At 38.2% G+C, this 20,683-nt stretch overlaps 1 protein-coding gene across 1 annotated transcript in view; it reads right to left on the bottom strand.

The window, feature by feature from the left end:
* LOC126352916 (structural maintenance of chromosomes protein 3) overlaps positions 1 to 20,683 on the bottom strand; it is a 172,834-nt gene that overhangs the window by 27,042 nt on the left and 125,109 nt on the right. Inside the window, exons 18-23 of the mRNA XM_050002723.1 lie at positions 19,475 to 19,637; positions 17,231 to 17,416; positions 16,185 to 16,328; positions 15,795 to 16,010; positions 10,229 to 10,365; positions 5,971 to 6,148 (exon numbers count right to left, since the gene is read on the bottom strand). Of these exons, the coding sequence (XP_049858680.1) occupies positions 5,971 to 6,148; positions 10,229 to 10,365; positions 15,795 to 16,010; positions 16,185 to 16,328; positions 17,231 to 17,416; positions 19,475 to 19,637 (1,024 nt within the window). The remainder of the gene's footprint in view (positions 1 to 5,970; positions 6,149 to 10,228; positions 10,366 to 15,794; positions 16,011 to 16,184; positions 16,329 to 17,230; positions 17,417 to 19,474; positions 19,638 to 20,683) is intronic.

Consider the following 20,683-nt stretch of genomic DNA (forward strand, 5'->3'; position numbering starts at 1 on the left):
ATTCTATGTATCTTGAAATTGAGAGAGGCAAAATTTTCAATATCTGTCCGATTTCTACATTTCTTACCAGAAATAATAGGAATAAAAATACCAAAATCGATTATTTCAGAAACCAGTTGTTCTGAGCAGTTGTAACAGTCACATTAAACTGCTGTTGAAAAAAAAAACCAATTAACTGAAAATCAGTTGTTTCATTGTAACTGCCATCCCTAAGCAGTGATAACTGCCATCCCTGTGCTTGGAGATTTTGTTTACCAACTGGTGCGGCACATAATTTTCTCGGCGTTGGACAAAATGAAAGTTACAACCAAACACCAGTTGCAACAGATGACATCCATAAAACTGCAATAACTACGTCCTTTGGAGTGTTTGAATTCTCATACATGTTGTAAGGCTTGTGGAATGCACCACAGACTTTTCAACGCTCTGTCGATAAAGTTTTGTGGGAACTGGACTCCTGCTTTGTATACATTGATAATGTGGTGGTCATACCATCATCCTCAGCAGAACATGAAAGACAACTATGCATAGTTTTCCAAAGGTTTGATGACTACTCATAAATCCAGCGAACTGTACTATAGTTGTTAATGAAGTGACTTTCCTTGGACTTTGGGTTTATGCTAACAATACTTATCTACTAGCTGAGCACATCACCACATTTACAGCTTCTGCGGCTCCAAAAACATTGTGTGAAGTGCTTTGCTACCTGGGCCTCATAAAACTTTTACCATAGTTTTTTACCCTGAGCTGATGCAGCCCAGGTGCTACTCCATGCTATTCCTAACTTGCCCCAAATTACATGGCACCAAAACTGTCACTTGGATTGATGATCTGCACACAGCATTTGAAGCCTGTCAGACGAGCCTCAAGCAAGTTACCCTCCTTGTGCATCTAATCCCTGATGCCCCACTCGCAATTTTCTGAGATATCTCATCCCACTCTCTTGCTGCTGTGCTACAACAGATCAGAAATAGGTACTGGCAGCCTTTGGGTTTCTTCTCCAAGATCACAAAGAACCAGCACTCTTGGCCACCATTTTGCACAGAACTGTTAGCAGCTTATGAAGCAGTTTGATACTATTATGATTATGTGGGGAAGGGCATACATATACCATCAACCACTGACTTCTGCATTTACACAGCCACAAAGTAACTATCCCCCACCACACAAATCAACCACCTAAATTTTATTTAGCAACTTACACAACAGACATTCGGCATGTAAGAGGTTCGAAAACTGTCACCACTCATGTTCTGCCTAGAGTGAAAAGCGTTTCTTCACTTGTGAATCTCACTGAGCTGGTAGCAATGCAAAATGACGACAAGGAATTGAAGGACCTACTAAGGGCAAGACTGCCCTGCACTTACGTCACAAGCCATTGCTGGGCACAGAGAAGCTCATATACTGCATTGAGGCAGTAGGATGACAGCAGCCACATTTATCTGCCCTTCTACAACTGAGCCGTAGTAAAATTTGATGTTTCGAAGAGCATGCTGCAGTGTGTAGTGTAAAGCAGTCGCTTTCCGTTTCTGGCGGTGGCGCCGCTGTGGCAATCGCACATTTGGTGTCTCCCTCTGGTGGAAAAGGGGAAAGGTTGTCTGTTCATGTCCATTTAAGAGGTGTGATAAGCTCAGTAGAGGAAGTAAGTTGGAGACAGTTGGTCAGCCAGGGTGAGTCCGGTCAGTTGGTCAGCCAAGTTAGTCTGGGTCGGTCAGTGTGGGCCAGTCTGGCAGCCGGAGGCACTGAGTCTGGGGGAGGGAGGGCAGTCTGTCGGTCTCTGTGAGTCTAGTCAGTTGGTCAGGTGGAGTGAGTCTGGGTCAGTTACTGTCACCGGTTGCTGGTGTGTCTCTCGTTCGCATGTGTGCGGCAGTCAGTGTCTGTCTGTTGTCTGGAGTGCTAGTATGTGTTAGGCCGCCAGTCTGCTCAAGTTTGTTTAGGCAATGGGCATTGGTGGTTGGATCGATTGGTTGATCGGTCATGCACTAGGACACAAGATGACTTGTCCGTCTTGAGTGTTGGCGCATGTGAGGTCACCACGGCAGTCCAGTGGGCCGCGCCGTATAGCGAGGGTTAGTGGCTTTGTGGCCGACTTGAGAGCAGAAGGAGCCAACCTATGACATCAGTCTGCCCGGTGTGAGCTGTGATGCCGTGAGACGGGAGATCGGTGCGCCTTCCTGCATCCGTTGAAGTGGCTGGCAGCAGACGGTTCGGGAGAGCGTTTTGGGGGTCCTGCGCCACATCTTCGCCAGACATCACAGTTTTAGAAGTTAAGTGGTTTGTGATATGTTGTTTCATTTACTTGTTAAATTCTACTTGTTTTCTTGGTCAGTCCCTCGTCCCCATTTGTTAGGCAGTTAGCGTCTGTCGGTCTGTATGTCGGTCTGCCATACGTTAATAGCTGCCTCTGTCATGTTTGTCGGATTCGGTGTTAACGAATTTATTGCTTAAAGGCCGAATTCTTGAAACATGTTTCTATCTTGCTTATCATCTTGGTGATGGTACATGTGTAAGGTAGAGCATGTTGTACATTTTATGGATTGTCATTTTAGATTATAAGCTTGCCACCGTTCCACTGTAAGAGGCCTTTTAAAAAAAAATTCACTTTCGGTGGCAAATAATTTGAGGGTTGTACCATTTCCATTCATCTTACGAGGTGCATAGTTTACATGTTTGTATGAGTTGTTAAAATTTTTGTTTAAAGTAATCTGGTGTGTTGCAGATTTGCACCAGTGTACTCTTTCATAGGTTGTTGCAGGTGGTCATGACTACAGCCATGTTGAAAGGGAGCAGGCAAGCTTCTCAGCCCGAAGGCTCCTACTGTTAATATTTTCTTGCCTCTAAATAAAACTGTAGCTTGATATTTCAAGGGTGTTTTTTGCCTATAATTTGAATGTTTTAAAAAGGCTTTTAGGAATAAAATTCACATTTGTTAAATTGTGACTTGATATTTCGAGTGTGCTTTCTGCTTATAATTTTAAATCTATTTTGAAAAAGCTTTTAGGAATAAATTCACATTTGTTGAAGGTAATTTTTCATCAGTTACCTCCTGGCAACTACTTCCACACTCACCTAGTGTGGTTAAATGTGTCAATGTTCTTGATGAATCACCAGTAAATAAAGTAAATTCCTTAAGAAACGATTTTGAAAGTTTAAATTTTATGGTTCAACGACGACAGGTTTTCAATTCTCTGCGTGGACTCAGACATCCACAGCATTTTGTGTGACCCGGTAACCAGGACTGCCATATATGGACTCAGACATGCACTGCCTGCATGAGTGCAAAGTAACACGGCACGTACGAGCTCCACTCTGAAGTTTTTGACATTCCAAAGGCTCAATTAAGGTATTAGCACTGGAAACACAAAGCTGCCGAGAACAAGGTGCGTGCCTTCATCACTGATTGGATTTCATGTTTTGATTGTCTCCAGAAAGTGACTTCTGAGTAGGGTACACAGTGGGAGGCAGAAATCTTTTGTGCAGTGGCCCAGGTGTACGGGATACACCTCACAAGGACATCATCATATCACACAGCAGTAAACGGCATTATGGAGTGCCTACACCATTCCTTGAAGGCAGCTATTATGTGCTGTTTGACAGACTTGTGGATTGACATCCTCCTGGTAGGGCTGTTGAGTTTGCACAGTGCATTAAAAGAAGACCTTCAAAGCCATCACCAAACGAAATGTGGTATGGTGAGCCTCTGTGTCTACCAGGAGCGGTTTTCAAGGAACAACCTTGCCCCCTGTTCCCTACTCAAATTTCCTCACAGAACTTTGGAAGCAAATGGAGGCCATGTGACCGAGCAGAACAACACAACAGAAAACAGGCTACCTTTGTTTTCAAAGATCTGGCAACAACAGAGCTTGCTTTCCTCCAACATAGCCAACTATGTAGAGCACTGGAGCTGCTCTACCAAGAACCACAATCAGTTACAGGACAAAATGATAGAACACTCTATCTCCACAATAAAGGAGTAGTAGAAGCAGTAGTGCCATCGATCAGTGCAAGCCAGCTTACATGAGTGTGGAAGACGCCGCCGAAATGCTGGCCATCAAAAGATGCAGAACATCTGCCACCTTACAGCATTTCCATGTCATCCAGCACAGTGTCGCTCGTCTGGAAATTGACCAGCCACTACCTGTCCAGATCCAGCAGTTACCTTGAAACACCAGCCAATCCACTGTTATCCAGCCACAACAGGAACGCAGAAATGGAAAGTGAGGTTCTGTTTCAACCAGCAGACATTCTTAGTCCAAGTCAGTTCTCTTTTCCTTGTAGGGGTGTGGCGTAGCAACCTCAGTTCGCAGATTACTCCACACATATCCATTGGCAATGTTGCAAACAATCAATATTGCGAAGACTGCACTCTCCAGTGGTCCTGCCACGGCACAACATTGATGTGTGGGTCACCACATATGCATTACATAGCAAAAAAGAAGGAGACTATAGTACAATATGTCGCATCAGTTGTGTATCTTGTTGTTTACTTACTAATGAAACATCATTATCTGAAAAGTGTACCATTTGTTAAGTACACGTACGTTTATCCGAGTGTTGGCAATATTTTAACTTATTATCCTGTTGGGCCTCACATAAATTTTACACACTGATATTAATGTCCACTTCTGCTAAGAAAACGTCATTCTCGCTTGTTGTTATTTCTTTGTATGATTAAGACTTACATTGCCTGCTGAGAACCAGCTGTATGTCTGTTTAGCAATCAGTTGAGCTGTGTGTGGTAGGTAAGGCTAAGTTTTAAACTGGTTCCTTGATTACGGCGACTGTCATTAGCAAACATTATAGTTTATTCTTTAATGTACTTGAAAGATAATTTATTTTGGTTAAGAACAAGACCACATCCAGTACTGATTCTTTAGGGGTCCCCACATGTTACATTCCCCCTACTATGATGTTAGTTTCATTCCTGTGACATAGTCTGTCCAGCAAAGACTCCATCCATGTCAGAGGGATACCATAACATTTTAATTTGCCAAGTAAAATTTTGTAGTACACACAGTAATAGGTTTTTACAAAGTCACAGAACATACCAACTGGATAGTTTTTCTTGCTTAGTTATGCCAAAAACTTCACTAGCTACATGTTGTATGGCTCCCTTTATGAGAATATTTTACGGAAGCCAAAGTGAAAGCTTATTACTTGGGTAGAGAAAAATGAGTCAGTGAGCTATCATAGGCTAATTTCTCAGAAACATTTGAAAAGCCTGGAGAGAGTGAAATGGGTCTGTTAACAGAGGTTGTTTGCCTCTGCAATTTTATAGATGGTATTACTACAGCTTATTCAGGTTGAAGGCAGGGCATGTCACTCAGACCCTAAGATGAAAGGGACCTACCTGTTGTGAGGAAAATGGGAGACCTTGCATTTTTTACAGTTTTAATAACAGATGAGAGGATATTAGAATACTGGTGGTATTGGAGTTTCAACTCTTAAATTTAGCCTGGTCTGCGCAGTTTTACACAGGTTTGTTTTAGGCGAAAACAAGATTCAAAGTGCTGTAGAAATACTATTAAGAAAGAGTTAAATATTCCAGCAACACACACTTCCTTATAAATGTGCTCATGGAGCTCTTCTTATTATTTGTCTACATGCTGTGTTGAGTCACTGTTTATGTTTCTGTGATACCTTCTTTCTATGATCTGAACCTAACTGGTCAGCATTTAAATCTGGGCCAGATAAACCATTTATTACTGTTTTTATACGTACATCACTGAATATATGTGAATTTACCTCGAAATGTAATCTTATGTCATAAAGCCATAGAGGCTTTTTTTAGTGTAGAGAACAGCAAACTAAATGAATTACTCTTTGAAGAGCCACTGGACACAAATAGATCCTCATATCGAAGCACAGCAAATGTTGAATACTTGCCAATACACTCCACATCCACTATATACAACATATATTTAACTTTTTACTATTGGAACAAGAAACCAAACATCATCAGAAACTTACTTCCTGTGGTCCTCCTGTTTCATCATCATTCTTCTTCATCACAAGCTGGGCGTGACCACCTGGTACAAGCTTCTGAAACACTTCACTGAAGTATTTTGATACCTGCTTGAATGTGAACTCTATAGCTTCATATTTACGTTGCTCTAAAACTGACATGAGTTCCTTAATTTTTTCATCTCTGAAATATAAACAATAATTTTACACTAACAAAGCAAAATGTTTGCTCAGATAATATGAAACTACTGTACAACCTAGTTTCTACAAAAACTGACATGTTTTCACAACTTGGTGCATATAGGGTGTAGAGAATGGGATTACAGTCTTGTTGCTTGATTTATCTATGTTGCACTCATATATCACTGGAAGTGGTCAGATAATCAAAAGTAGTAGAAAAAGTTATGGTTTACTCTGATTTAACGTTACATATTGTAATAAATGCTTTATGATACAATCAGAAGCAATAATTGCATGCTTCTTTTTGTCTAATCCATTCTAGATGTTGAACATGGTGGCTGTGATAAAATCAGGGGCAATGGGCAATGTGCTTGAAAAATGAGAGCAGTCACCTTACACTTTTTATAAAACTTTTCATTTTCTCATGAACCAGCTTTCAAGCTACAGCAGGCCCATTAACAGATAGTAGGTATTTACAGCAAATTTTTATGGAACAGAATGTCTGAATCTAGGAGCAGAGGTGAACACAAAAGTGATACAACAATTACATGCCTGCAATGTGAACTCTCGATGCATGTTAACACTTCGAGGGCTGGGCTAGGATGCTGTTTGACTGGCTGATATCGATCTTTTTCAGTTTTTCTGAATTTTGTGTACCAGGCACTACTTCACAGAACCAAGTCTGCTTACTGCATATTAAAGAATAGTCTTTTTTCCCTACGAAATGGTGCAACGAAACACAGCCTTCCTCAGTGACAATATTTTTTATATTGAATGAAAATGCATTCTTTTCACACTAACATTATTTCCATCTTTTGTTTCCAAGCACACGCACACACACACACACACACACACACACACACACACACACACACACACACACACAGAGAGAGAGAGAGACATATGACTGCAGTCTCAGGCAACTGTAGCCTTGCCCCGAGACTACAGTCATGTACGTGTGAGTTATGTTTTTGTGAGTGAGTGTGTGTATGTGTGTGTATTTTTGACGAAGGCCTTATGGGCCGAAAGCTTTATTTGTGACAGTCTTTTTGTTGTGCCTATCTAGGACTCAGCATCTCTGCTATAAGGTGAATAGCAACTTTCCTTTTCATAATTAGTTTCAATAAGTATTTGTTCAGCTTCATATCTACATAGCTAAGTGTGCAATCTATCATGCCCATACAGAATTACACACAGAATACTGTGATACATCAGTATTATGATGTGTAACTTCATACGGATACAAAAGGAATTTCATTATATATTGATTGAAACCAATCATAAAAAGAAATTTGCTACAGAAACAACAAAATGAAGGACAAATTGTTAAATACAATTTTGTTATTCTGAACTAGTTATGGTTGCACTTGATACAAAATAAAAAGTTCCTGCAAATACCCACCATCTGATGAGTCTGTAGTAGCTCAAAAGTTGGCTAATGTGTAATTTAAAAAAGTTCTAAGAAAATTATGAAAAGTTTTGTTGAAATTTCCATTCAAATCATTTAGTATAATTTTTTGTTGTATTCTTAAGAGAGAATCGTTCTACTGTCCCGTTTCAGAGAAAGGATGCTGGCTGGCAGCAGTGCAATCATAAAATCATTTCATAAAAATGAGCTCGAATGGTGCTGGACTGTGGTGTGATAAAGGTCAGCTGCTGTATAGCATCTATGCATGTCATCTACTGTGGTTGCAGTAGGATTGTTTCTTCCCATAGCCTGCATCTGTGACACTGAAATACATGCCAAAATTGTTTAGGATGCCCCAGTACTCTACCCACTGCCATTGTTGCCTTTCACTGTTTTGCAGTTACACATTAATAGAGATTTTTTCTTTAAGTTCAGCAGTACAGATGTTGGACTGATGTTATAACGACACTGTGATGAAACACAGCGACTGCTGTTACTTATTATTTTTTGAGCAAACACAGACCTTACCTTAATTTCCCCCATTGTTTCTTCATGGTCCTGATCGTCAGACACCATGTATGCAACATCCTAAATAATGAATGATTTGAGTAATTTCAGCCAAATCATCAAGCTTCAATGCTAAAGATTTGCTGCAACAAACGAGGTTGAAATGAAGAATCACATTTAAATTATAAATGTGGCCTGGTGTCAATCTCTCTGTCAAAAACACACTCAAAATATTCCTTTCAGTCAGATAAATTGATGAGCACTACACAAAGTTTCAAAAGATTGCATTCATTCTTGAGTAGTGGTGAAGTTCATGTCAGGACATGCCTGAGCACCATACTACATGAATAATTTCAATTTTTGCTTTTTTTTTTACTATCTCTCTGCCCTCCAAACAATCTTCATACATTATTTTGATTCACTGGCACTTTTTCAGTATACAGACCTTACTTGATATTTATTTCACTACACTCCTGAACTGTTTTTGCAGTAAAACAAAAAAAAAATGCATATTAAGTTACTGAAATCACTGTCAAATACAGCATGTGGTAGTGATGGCTGTCACCCAACAAAATTTTTTCAATTGATAGGATATGTGGGATAGAATTGCTGCCTCAAGATGCTTTCTTTTCAAAAAGCTATTTTCAAGTGATATATGACTGCAACATAGATAAACCAAGTAACAAGACTGTAATCCCATTCTCTACACCCTATATGCACCAAGTTGAGAAAACATGTCTTCGTGCTTAACAACACAGGTAGAATGGAAGTTAAGGTATTTGTTTATTGTGATTAAATATAGTAACACTATGAAAGGATGGGCAACAAAAACACGGCACATCATAGACTGTTGAATGTAATGAATTTAGCATAGTTTAGTTTTGAACGATGATCACTATTTACGTTAATCGTGTTTCAACATTACCTAATGGAATCTTTCCAGAATCATATTCCTATTAAACCATCCCAAAAAAGCAGAAGAAATCTAAATACTAGAAAGATGGATGATAATTATAGGTAAATGATGGAATAACAGTATAGTGAGAGAATGTTATACATGGAGATTGACGGCAAAGGTGATACAGACTGCAGTATTCTTCAGATCCCGAGCTCGGTCAGCATCAATGTATAGTGAATGAACTTAAAAATTTCAACAGCACCTCAATTTTTCAAGCAATTTTCGATAGGAGAAGGATGTAGACTGCAAATGTCTACCTTGGTTAAATAAATTGGATGTGCAGTGTGCAAGTAGATTAACAGTGACAAGGCAAGGTGTGAATACTAATGTAATTAATGACAATAACTATTTCCAACAGGATAGCATTAATACATGAATGTTGTTAATGAAATAGGGTTAGCAAATACAAATGACACTAGAAAAAACTGAAAGAAAAAATTGTGAGGTGCACAAATGGACAACAATGCTGTTAATATCATACAAAAGGATAATATAACTAACCAGTTTTTATGAGAAATAAATCAAGAACTGAAGGCAGATAATTGACAGCTGAGAGTAGATTTGAACAAACAACTAGATGAATAATGGTAAAAATTTGAGAGCAGATATAAAAATTTGAAAGTGCAAAATTCCTGAAATGTTGGAGTGTTCAAAAAGAGCTATTTTAAGAAACTACAAAAAAACTTTTGTTAAGCTGATAAGATTAGGACTTAAACTGAGCTGCTTCCATTTACATAAGTCAGCTTTAGTGTTGCATGAGAAACAAACAAAAATACAAATTTATATTACAAGGGAAGCATATTATTAATATATACTTATATTATGAGGGGAGGGTATTATTAAATCTACTTTCAAATAGTTTATCATACAACATCAAAACACTTACATAAGCGATAAAACATTGTGGGGAGTTAACCTACAATAACTGAGTCTCTCTCTCTCTCTCTCTCTCTCTCTCTAATGCAGCACACGAGACCAACTTAATCATTCTTCTTTAAATTTTGTATTAATTACAAATACTGTTGCAATATGTGCACAAAAACTTACAAGAATTCATGAACTCAAGATGCTTCAAGAGCAACAGGAAAATGCAAAGCAAACTATAATGTTAACTTGCATGAACTTTTCTGAATTCATCATTTTATAATATCAAAGCCAAGTTATCACATGAATCAAAAATAATTTTTCCTAATATGAAAATGGATACTCACCCCCTGTCGAGTTCTTCTTTGCGCTTCATTAATTTTTCTTTCTGATCTGAGAAACTCATAAACTGATCAAGAGCCTTCTTGTTAACATGGCTGTATTTTTTTAGCTGGCTGTTTGCTTTCTCCATTTCTTTAAAGAGCTGCAAAAACACACACAAAGTTTAACATGTATATAATATAAACAAAATACCTTAAGTAGCAGCACAAAATCTGCAGAGAGGACAAATAATTGTAAAATGCATAATTCCTGTGTATCAGAAATGTCCCATACAAGACATTAAAGTAGATATTTTCAGCTTGTCTGTGGTATGTATACTCCATAGCATGTAATGTTAAAATATCAATGTTATATGAGCTGTAAAACAAGATACTTAAACAGGGATTTTTCCCGGTTAAAAATACACTTTCTTCTGGATAACAGTATATTTTCCCTTATCAACCCTTTGAATGGTTATGGTTTTATGCACAGGTGTACAATATCCAGGCACTTTAGAAAACGAAACTCAGGGAAAAAGACATGTTTTGGAAATATCTTTGATGTGCAGCAACATGTACGCTGCGTATTTAAGTATTACAAAAGTATACATTGGAATTCCACCAAACACCGCATATTACTTTCCGAATTATTGAAATTGAGATTTCAATGCACTTTTGTACACCATTCGTAGCTCATGTCACACGATCTCGCCAGCCGATGACAGCGGATATTCAAGTGATGTAGTCAGTCAACAGCAACATCACTGTTAAGTAGCACGAACAGGGAAAGTTAATAGTTTAAATTAATATACATAGTGTTGCTACAAGAAAAGAAAAGCTTTCACATATATTATTGGTCTCAAGCTGCAAGAGAAGCTAAGCTTTCGTATATACTGTTGATTTTTTTTGCGTGTGTTACACTTTAAGATGTACCACACAAATGCGCCAGTAAAATTTTTAATAATGATGTAAATGTCTGATCTTCAGGGTTAGAAATTCTTCTAAATGGCTTGTCATCAAAGAGTTAATTTTTAAATAAGAGTCAAACGTTCTGTGATTTTATAAATTCATGGTACATTCTTGCACATAGTTGAACTTACGTAAAAGGATATTTACTTTGAAAGTAGCGCTTTTCAAGCCACTATTAGCAATATTTTCCCGCGACCTGTTAGAAATAGGTTCGTTTCAGCAGTTGCCAGGGAGTGCAGATAACAGGCGACACCACACTTGGGTAGCTATCATGACGTAGGAAGCCCCTATGTATGTACATGTAAAAAATTGAAAGATCATACATTAAGTCATAAAAGAAACAAGACACCAGAGGATACTGCAAGAGCATCGGAATTTTGTGAACCATATTAAAATGTGCACATTTAAAGTGCATACAGGGCACATTCGTATGTCCAGATTCCTAATGAAGTAGACCTCGACCTGATATTAAGCTTTTCAGTGTGGTTTTTGGGATGTAAATTTTCTTGAAGCACCAGTATTGTATTATATCATGTTTGGTTCTTTATTATGGCATAATGCCATACGTGCTACAAAATGAAAACGTGCACTTGAAATGCAGCGAACAGTTGAAACCAGCCAGTACTGTGGAATTAAACATTTTGTTTCAAATACATTGACTGCCTTTGTGGAAAAGGTTAACAAAAGTCAAATTTCTTTAGCACACAGACAAAAATAACTTCATTGTTCCGCAAGGCGATTAATGATTGACTGTCAGAAAGGTGGAAATAAAATAAAATCTTAAACTAATGACATATTTCAATCTTCCATAATTATGTGAACGTGTTTTAATTCACTTGATAGCTCCCAGGCACAGATATCCATTTTGTTTTCATCACTAAATGTAAACGCGGGTCACGTGGAGACTACCCACTATAACTGAGACTGCTCTGCGCATCAGCCCCAGATCTACGACATTTGCAAACCGGGTCGATACTAAAAAAAAATTGAATTTTCAAAATATGTTCATCTTGTAGCCCACATCTTTCCGAAAAGTCTGAAACAGAAAACATATGTACTGGAGGAAATGTAAAACATTTTATTTGGTCGCAAGTATGATAACGCGCAGTGCCACGCCTATTCATAAAGCATTTTTCTACCGCACGTCGCAACTATATTCAGGAGAGTGGAAACTGAACATGTCCTATGGTGCCTCTCCTGCTTCCAGTCGGCCGGTTTAACAGCCTGCCCCTCTTTTAAAAAAATCTCGCAATTAATAGTGGATGGGATTACTTGTAATCTAGTGAACATGAACTCTTCAGAAAACCTGAACTCTTTATTGCTTATTAGTTAATAACTTGCTGTTTTGTGCGACATAAAATTAAATATAGGCTACATAAAACCAATAAAGACAAGAGAAATTATGCATTTCTTCAATCCTTAGCTCCTAGCATTTTTTTTCTCTAATCTTGCTACAGCTTTACATGGTGTGCTTTCTTTTCTGTGAAAGAATATATTACGTCACCAAAATTCGTCAAACATTTTGTTACATGAAAAATCGAAATGTCGTTATCTAATACTGAAAAAGCCGTTAATACAAATAATACCCAAGACTGGTGTGGTTTCTTGATCCGATTACGTCTATTTTGTCACTGTCTGCTAGATAAAACAAAATAGGCCTTTCTAATATGGCAGCAATTTCGTAACACACCAAATAAACGAGACTGTTTTGGCACAAATGGCCATTTTTATAACACGACAGAATATAATCCAATAAGTACCAATATCAAATGCGTATTAAACCCACTACAAGCAAAAAAACTTTATGTTAGGAAATAATTTCACTTTTCATTCATACACACTAGCTTCGCAAGCATGAGATCGAAAAGTAGTATTATGAAATTTTTATATGAATTTGGAATCGTCTTATTCTTCCATAATTTGTGCGATGTCCTCGTTTCTTCTCCTTCCTCATTCTAACAAACAATCTTGTCAACACCAATTCTGTAGCTATTGCTGCCACTGTCAAAATTTGTTCGCTGATTAACTTCACTAACCCTGCTAGAATCACAGGTTTAGTTATCCCGCGATTATTTTCCGGTTAGGCATTATTACGTGTTCGAACAACACGTTTCCTGAGTTACTTCCAGAATAGAACTGAAGCGGCTGTTAGCCACGGACTTTACTACTGGTCCTTACTAGTGTAGCAATCTGGCCAAAAATTTTCTGTCAAAATTACATTTTCTTGGATACACTGAGAAGATAATACATAATCTTTCTCACCTGTTATTCCTGTCAGTCGTTAATTCCCATTCTGATAGTCTGAATCTATGGATTTCGCTAGTAATTATAACAATGCTGATCATTCGCAAACCCAATCAACCACAAATTCAGACAGCGATTGGCATTCATCCGTTCGGCTTTACTCCCTCAGCTCGAATAGCCCCGTCCCCTTTAGTCTGCGGAAATTTTATTTCTAGATACGACAAGGATTCTCCTGACAGAGATATCAGGTACACTATGCATGCATTCAAAAGTCAACTTATGATTCATTCTGAAATCAACTTAAAATGTGTTCAAAAACCAACAGGGAAGCATTTCAAAATCATATGAATAATCGATAGACAAACGTGCACTGGATGCTAGGTGGTTTGTGAAACCAGTTTTTTCCCCCTCAAGAATATGAATTTGGCGCTCCCTTTTCCTGGTAACATCTAGCTGCTTGCTGCGACTGCTTGCACAGCCAACAGTCACATTCCTGTTGCCAGAAACAGGAGAATCTACTACTCAAACGTGACTCAACTGCGCATGCGCATGAGCCCGTGCGTAACTGTTAAAACAAATCAAATGTAAACAGTTGCGACTTCACCCTCATTGGAGGTAACTTGTTATGAAGCACTGCATAGTCTTCTAAAAGCTTTGACACATTTTCAGTTGGCAAGACGCCTGCATGAGCACTGTGTGTCGTCGTATATGGCGCATTTCCTTTGCAATTTAAGTTATTTTCGTTTTTTTCTTTCGTTTATGTTTTATTGTTTAAGTATTATTCAACAGAGGTGGGATACAGTAATATCCTTTGTTAGAGTATCAGTTCTTACCAGTGAAAACTACAAAAATTTAACTGAAAACTAAAACAATGAAAAATTCCCGGAATTCTAAAAATATCCCTAGTTTTTCTCGGTTTTCTCCCGGATGAAAAAATTTCCGGGTTTTTCCGGGATCTCCCGGTTGTCCCAGGTCATATACACTCTGTTAAAGCAAGTGTTTTGCAATAATTATATTGTGCTTTGTGCAAAATCTACCATATGACTTCCCATTTTATTATTAACTGCCTCCTCTCCTTTCTGGTCCATGTTGTCCAATAGTTTTTCCATATATTTCCTTTCCTGTTATGAAATTTCAGTCTCCAACCCAAATTAAATGTTTAACTTTCTCAATAGAATGAATTTTTTTAATCTCGTTATCCGTTTTTCAATCTCTTTTACTACTGTGGTGTGTTTGACTTTTAAATCAATCTTGGCTATGAAGCCAACATTATGCTGTATTATCCCTATTTAATTTTGAGAACATAAGTTCAAGAGAGGTGGGACACTGGAAGGTTTCAGACTTATTGTACAGTGATAAGGCAGATTTACAACCTTTGTTTTAAACTACAAAACACTGACACGCGAAAGAGTGTGGATTCTGAGAATAGTTAATCAGTTACTGAAAAATGTAGGAAATTAAGAAGATTGTACATATGAGGGAAAGACAACAACAAAACAAAACACAATCTAATCTTCCTTTGGGCATAAATAGTGTCTAGTAACATAAAAATAATTGTCATTTAACAATTGTACAGCAGATGACAAACTTCCCCTACCATACGGACAGCTTATGAAGAGCATCCCTCCCTCCACACACAAGATAAACACAAAAGTGTAAATTTTAATCTAATCTAGACCCAAAATTACTTTTCAGGTGAATACTGAATGTACAGTACAATTCCAGGATTAAAAAGGCAGATTCACAGTTATGATTCTGCACAGGTGCTGAAACATAATGACTGTAACCAAATCGTGAGCAATATGTGGTATTCGGTCTCAAATTCTCCCCACTAACAATTAAAGAGGAGAAGAACTGAGAAGAAATTTGTTAAGACACAACATGAAAAGCATACAACAAGAATGTGAATGAGAATCCAGAGCTCAATGAAACACGAAGTACAAAACATGTCTCACATATCACAAATCTTTGTAAGGATACACATCACATTGCCTCATTGCATGTTTATAAAGCTTATCTGATTGATGATATAAAATTTATACAAAGGAAAATATAAATGGAAAACTTAACAATATGAGAATAAAGAATATTTTCTAATTTAATAGATGAAAGTGGACAATGGATGTAAAACTGCAGTGGGGAACATAAATGGACACAAATAATAATATCAGAGACTATGATGACTACCTTTTATAAGCCTACTCTGACACCAAGCAAAAACTATTTGTGTCCCCGCCCCTCCCCCTTTTTCTTTAAACATGATGTTTGCTAACAAACATGGCATTTATTATGCTTTCAGTTTGGACACCAGTTTTTGTGTTACTCTGGGGGGTATGGATTAACAATCTCAAGTCACTAGAACTATTTTATTTATACATACATTTTTGGTTGACATATTTTGATATTTCAGGTACATTTCTGGAGGTGGCAATGCTCCAAGTTCCTGAATCTTTTTTGTGCATTCGGCAATTTTCTGTTGTAACATATTTTGTTTGGCTGCCATTTTCTCCAAGTCCTTGGCATCTTCATCAATCTTTTCTTGGATTTCTTTTTCCTTCTGTTTCCAAGTGTCTTGTTCCACTTGTTCATTTTTTTGCTGCACAACCAAATTGAAAAGCATATTACTTATACAGTGATTAATTTGCAAGAACACAGAACCAAGTAAATCAGACACAAAAAACATTATAATCATATAATAATATTGCACTGGTAATCTATCCAATTTGAAACAAACAACTGATCCTCCCTTAACATAAATTCTATCACTCACCTTCTTCAATGCTTCTTGCACCTTCTTTTCGACAGCTTTAAATTCACGGTTGACATTTTCAATACGCTTATCTATTATTTCCAATTCTGCTTTACAATTTTTAAGCTTTTGCTGACGTTCCTCTACAGAAATCTCTTGTAAAGCCTGTATAAGAACAGAATAAATCAAAAGAAACTATTGCCTGGTTAATCAGTCACAGAATGGTTATAACTGGATACTAAAGAGCATGCGAAAGAGTAATAGGACTTTACACTAATACTCTAAGGGCAATGAAAAATGAAACATATCGTGTTATTTGAAATAATTTTTTCTCAGAGAAAATATTGTATCTGTAAATGATATTCTACCAAGGACTTCACAGTGGTTTGCGGAGTATGGATGTAGATGTAAAAGTTTAACATGGAAAACTTGGTCCCATTACATATTCTGACACAAATAATATATCCATTGCCTTATAAAAAAGTGAAGCACTTACAGGACACCGTCAGATGTCAGTGTACTTCCTGCATCGTGGTGTGGGAAGCCATGAAGTATGATTTATGTCACAGCTGGTAGTTATTGAGGGAATTCTGATGGCACAAAGATATGTCGTGGAAATCCAGTGTCCTCTGGTCACTTCTCGTGTAACAATATTGTTCCTGACAGAACTTGTGAGGGACCAGTTCAGATGTGAACTTCATCTCAGTGCCAGTATACAAGATATCAAGGGCCAGTTAAAACAGTTGTGGACCAGCTTGCCTCAGGAGAGTATACAATGACTTTATGACACACTTCCCAAAGGAATCAATGCACGCATTTGGCCAGATGGGGTGCCGCATCATTCCGATAAGTGGGTTCATGCTGCCAAGTTCTTTGTAAATTTGAATCAACTTTGTAATTGCTGAAATTACATCACATACCCTCTCAACCTGTGAAGCTTCATTTCATTTCTTCCTTCCCTAAAACCTGCTACACTTTTTTGTCAGACTGTTTGGTAAGACTTTTAGCCTTATAATATGCAAGTGCAGAATTTGATATTCATTTCATAATAAATTAACTGCACATACTTGTACAAGTTCATCATGACGACGGTTGAGATTATTAGTTAACAAATTTTCCAGTTTATTCTTTTCTGCTTCAAGTCTCATACGAGTACTAAATGCTTCCTTGTTTTCTTGTGTGAGGCGACGAATGTCATCATTCAGTTGGTCAACTTCCAACTGGTCTTGTACAGACAATTGAGACATCAATTCCTGAGAACAGAAAATATTTAGGATCAGTCTTCATAACTTATCAAAGTATGTACGTATGAAAAAAGAGAAAATTTTATGTGGAAGTAAAAATGCCCTTACTTACTGTAAAGCCAAATATTTTAGAACAGCTCAAAACTATTATATTATTAATCAAGTGAAAATAACTGATCATACAGAGCAAACATTTACTTTGAATTTGATTATTGAATTACACATGTCTTATATCCATTGATGAAAGATATCTTTACAACAGGTTGGTTCTTCTCAATATGAAATCTGAGTGAACTAGTTCTCCTTTGAAATGTTTCCCAATCCATTCTTCTTACCTCACTGAGGGAGAAACTAACATTCCGAATACTAGGAACAATTTGTTCTTCCTACTTTTAAATGGGCTATGGATAGTACTGGGAATTTCATCTTTTGAAGTGAAGTACTGGCCAGCTATTCTTTCTTCTTGTAATTTTATATTATATTTTAGTCAATAAGTCACCACACCACACTTGTCACGTGTTCTGTAAAAGGCATATGTTGTAAGTGAACTGAAAGTATATCATATTTGATATGATGGCCACTGCTTGAACGAGTTGGACACCACATTTCAAGCCCCTAATTTGGAGGTGGGTCAGGACCACTTCATCCAACTGAAGTGACCAACAAAAGGAATACCACAACCGAGTAGTTGGCTTCACCAAATGGAGTTTACTGTTCGTCATTGCAGTCACTCCTCTTCTGGTAAACACACAGAGCTATGATTCATCAACGAAATGACAGCCTGCAGGAGAATAGCACATTGTGTAACAGCATGTTTCCTTCAGGTCTACTTGAGAATGTGGTCTGCTTGTTCACTTCATTGAATTCCCATGTGCCCTGGTACCCAGCTGAACTATATCTCCTTCCCCAGCTGTTGAAGGAAGCACAGTTGATTATGTGTGAGCTGGACTATTCCCTCTCCCATTGTTGATTATGGAAAGGCCTTTCTGTTGATGGCTGAGCAACAACAGTGCAGTGTGCAGTTGCGTAAGGGATGGTCAGTGTTTTATATGCTTGCTGCACCATGAAGAGGAACTGAGTCACAGAAAGGTACAATGAAAATACCGTTAAAACATTTAAGCTTTCGAACAAAAAAGTCCCTCTTCGGAAATAGAAAAAACTGACACATCAACTCAAGCACAATGAACAGAAATATGGCCACAGTGGACTGACTGCGACTGCATCACACTTGAATAACAATCTGAGGTGGGTAGTAGGGGTAAGGAAGAGGTGTGGGGTGGGGAGAGGGAAGTACTGCATGATAGGGTTGGGTGAAGATGATGTGCTGCCTGTAAGGATGTGCAGAGATGTGGTGGGGACAGAATAGGGCTGCTAGTTGGGAGGCTGTACTTGGAGCAGGGGGAGCAGAGAACGGGAAAAGACTAAACGTTCTTTGGTGCAATAGAAGGCATGTGTAGTGCTGGAATCACAGCAGGGAACGGTACAGGGGACTCACGGGTTACGGAAACAAAGGGCTTGTTGATGGGAGAATTCCCACCTGTGCATTCCAGAAGAGCTGATGTTAGGATCCAGATGGCACAGGCTGCGAAGTGGTCACTGAATTGTGCAGGTGGGAACTCTCCCAACAAAAAAACCTTTCTTTCAATAATGCCACAGTCATTTACCCACCTATCCCATTCCCTGCTCTGATTCAAGCAGTACAGTATACCTTCAATTATGCCAAAGCATTTACAATCTTCTTCCCTTCTCTACTCCTCCTGTCCCCAGTACAGCCTCCATACTCTGCACCTAGCAGTCCTATCCTGTTCTCACCACATTCGCACATGCCCTCACAGGCAGCACAGCAGTTTATCAGTCTTTTCACTGGGCCTGTCTTAAGATTTCACACTTCCTCTATGTGGTGAGTAGCAATCCATCCTTTTCATCCTGTTGATGTTTTTCTATCCTGGACTTTCTATATAATGTTTGTCACAAATATATGATAAAGAAAATTAAAAATAAACAATATTTAAAACAGGAGAGTACACACACAAAGATACTAGGACAAGTTCCTCGCGAAATCAATACCTGATGGAGTTCTGCTTCCAAACCCTCCTTCGTTGTTCTCATGGCTTCCAAGCTAGAGGCATATTGGTCAAGGGATCTAACCTTAGGGCCATGATACCTTTCAATTCCAGCAACTTCTTCTTTCATCAACCGAATATCTGCTTTAACTTTGTCAAATATGTCTCTGTAAAAAAAAAAAAAAAATGAAAAAAGTGTGCTCATAACAACACTGTATTTAAAAATTTTAATGGCTATTTAAGAAGCTGTAGACTCCAATGATACTGCAGTTCTATCTGTATTTTTTATCTTACTTTATGTTCTTTAAGAATATAACATATTAAGCTGTTATGAACCACAAACTGCAGCAGTAGGGAGCCTTGCATGCCTTAATGATACAGACAGCTGTACCATAGTTCCGATCACAATGGAGGAGTGTCTGTGGAAAGACAAGACTATCATATGGCTCCTCGAGAGGAGTAGAAGTATTTTCAATAGTTTCAGGGCAACATTCTAGATGAGTGACTGATTTGGCCTTGTTACATTTTGCAACATGGCCTTGCTTTATTGGTATTGTGGAGAACCAAACTGACAGGGAAACAACAGCTAATATGTTTCATGAAACCATTTCTGAATGTATAGTTTAATGACAATGGCATCCTTTTGGGTAATGCAGTCCCCCACTTGGATCTTCTGGCAGGGAGCTCTTGCTGTCCGGGGTAGCCACACGGTATGCGGTGCATTGCCATGGTTCACGCGGCTCCTCCCATCGGAGGTTTGAGTCTTCCCTCAGGCACGGGTGTGTATATTGTCTTTAGTGTTAAGTTAGATTAAGTAGTGTGTAAGCCTAGGGACCGATGACCTCAGCAGTTTGGTCCCATAGGAACTTACCACCAGGGAGCCCTCAGCATTATGATGCCATTAGAAAAAAACAAATCTAGCAGTTCTCAAATGGGAGTATGAAACGTTGGATCCTTTAATTAATGGCAGGAAGAAAAGCATTTCTGGTCAGGTGAGTATATGGTTATCAGTACAATATCAAATACATGTAGTGCAGATGTAGGTTTCATAATAAATAATAAAATTGGAATGCGGGTGGCTACAATCAACAGCACAATGAACATATCACTATAGCCAAGACAGACACAACATCCAACTCAATAGTACAAGAGCATGTGCTTAACAGCTCTTCTGACGATGAAAAGAGTGGGCAAAATATATGATGAGGTGAAA

Source organism: Schistocerca gregaria, chromosome 1 (assembly GCF_023897955.1).
Source record: "Schistocerca gregaria isolate iqSchGreg1 chromosome 1, iqSchGreg1.2, whole genome shotgun sequence".
Classification (NCBI taxonomy): Eukaryota; Metazoa; Arthropoda; class Insecta; order Orthoptera; family Acrididae; genus Schistocerca; species Schistocerca gregaria.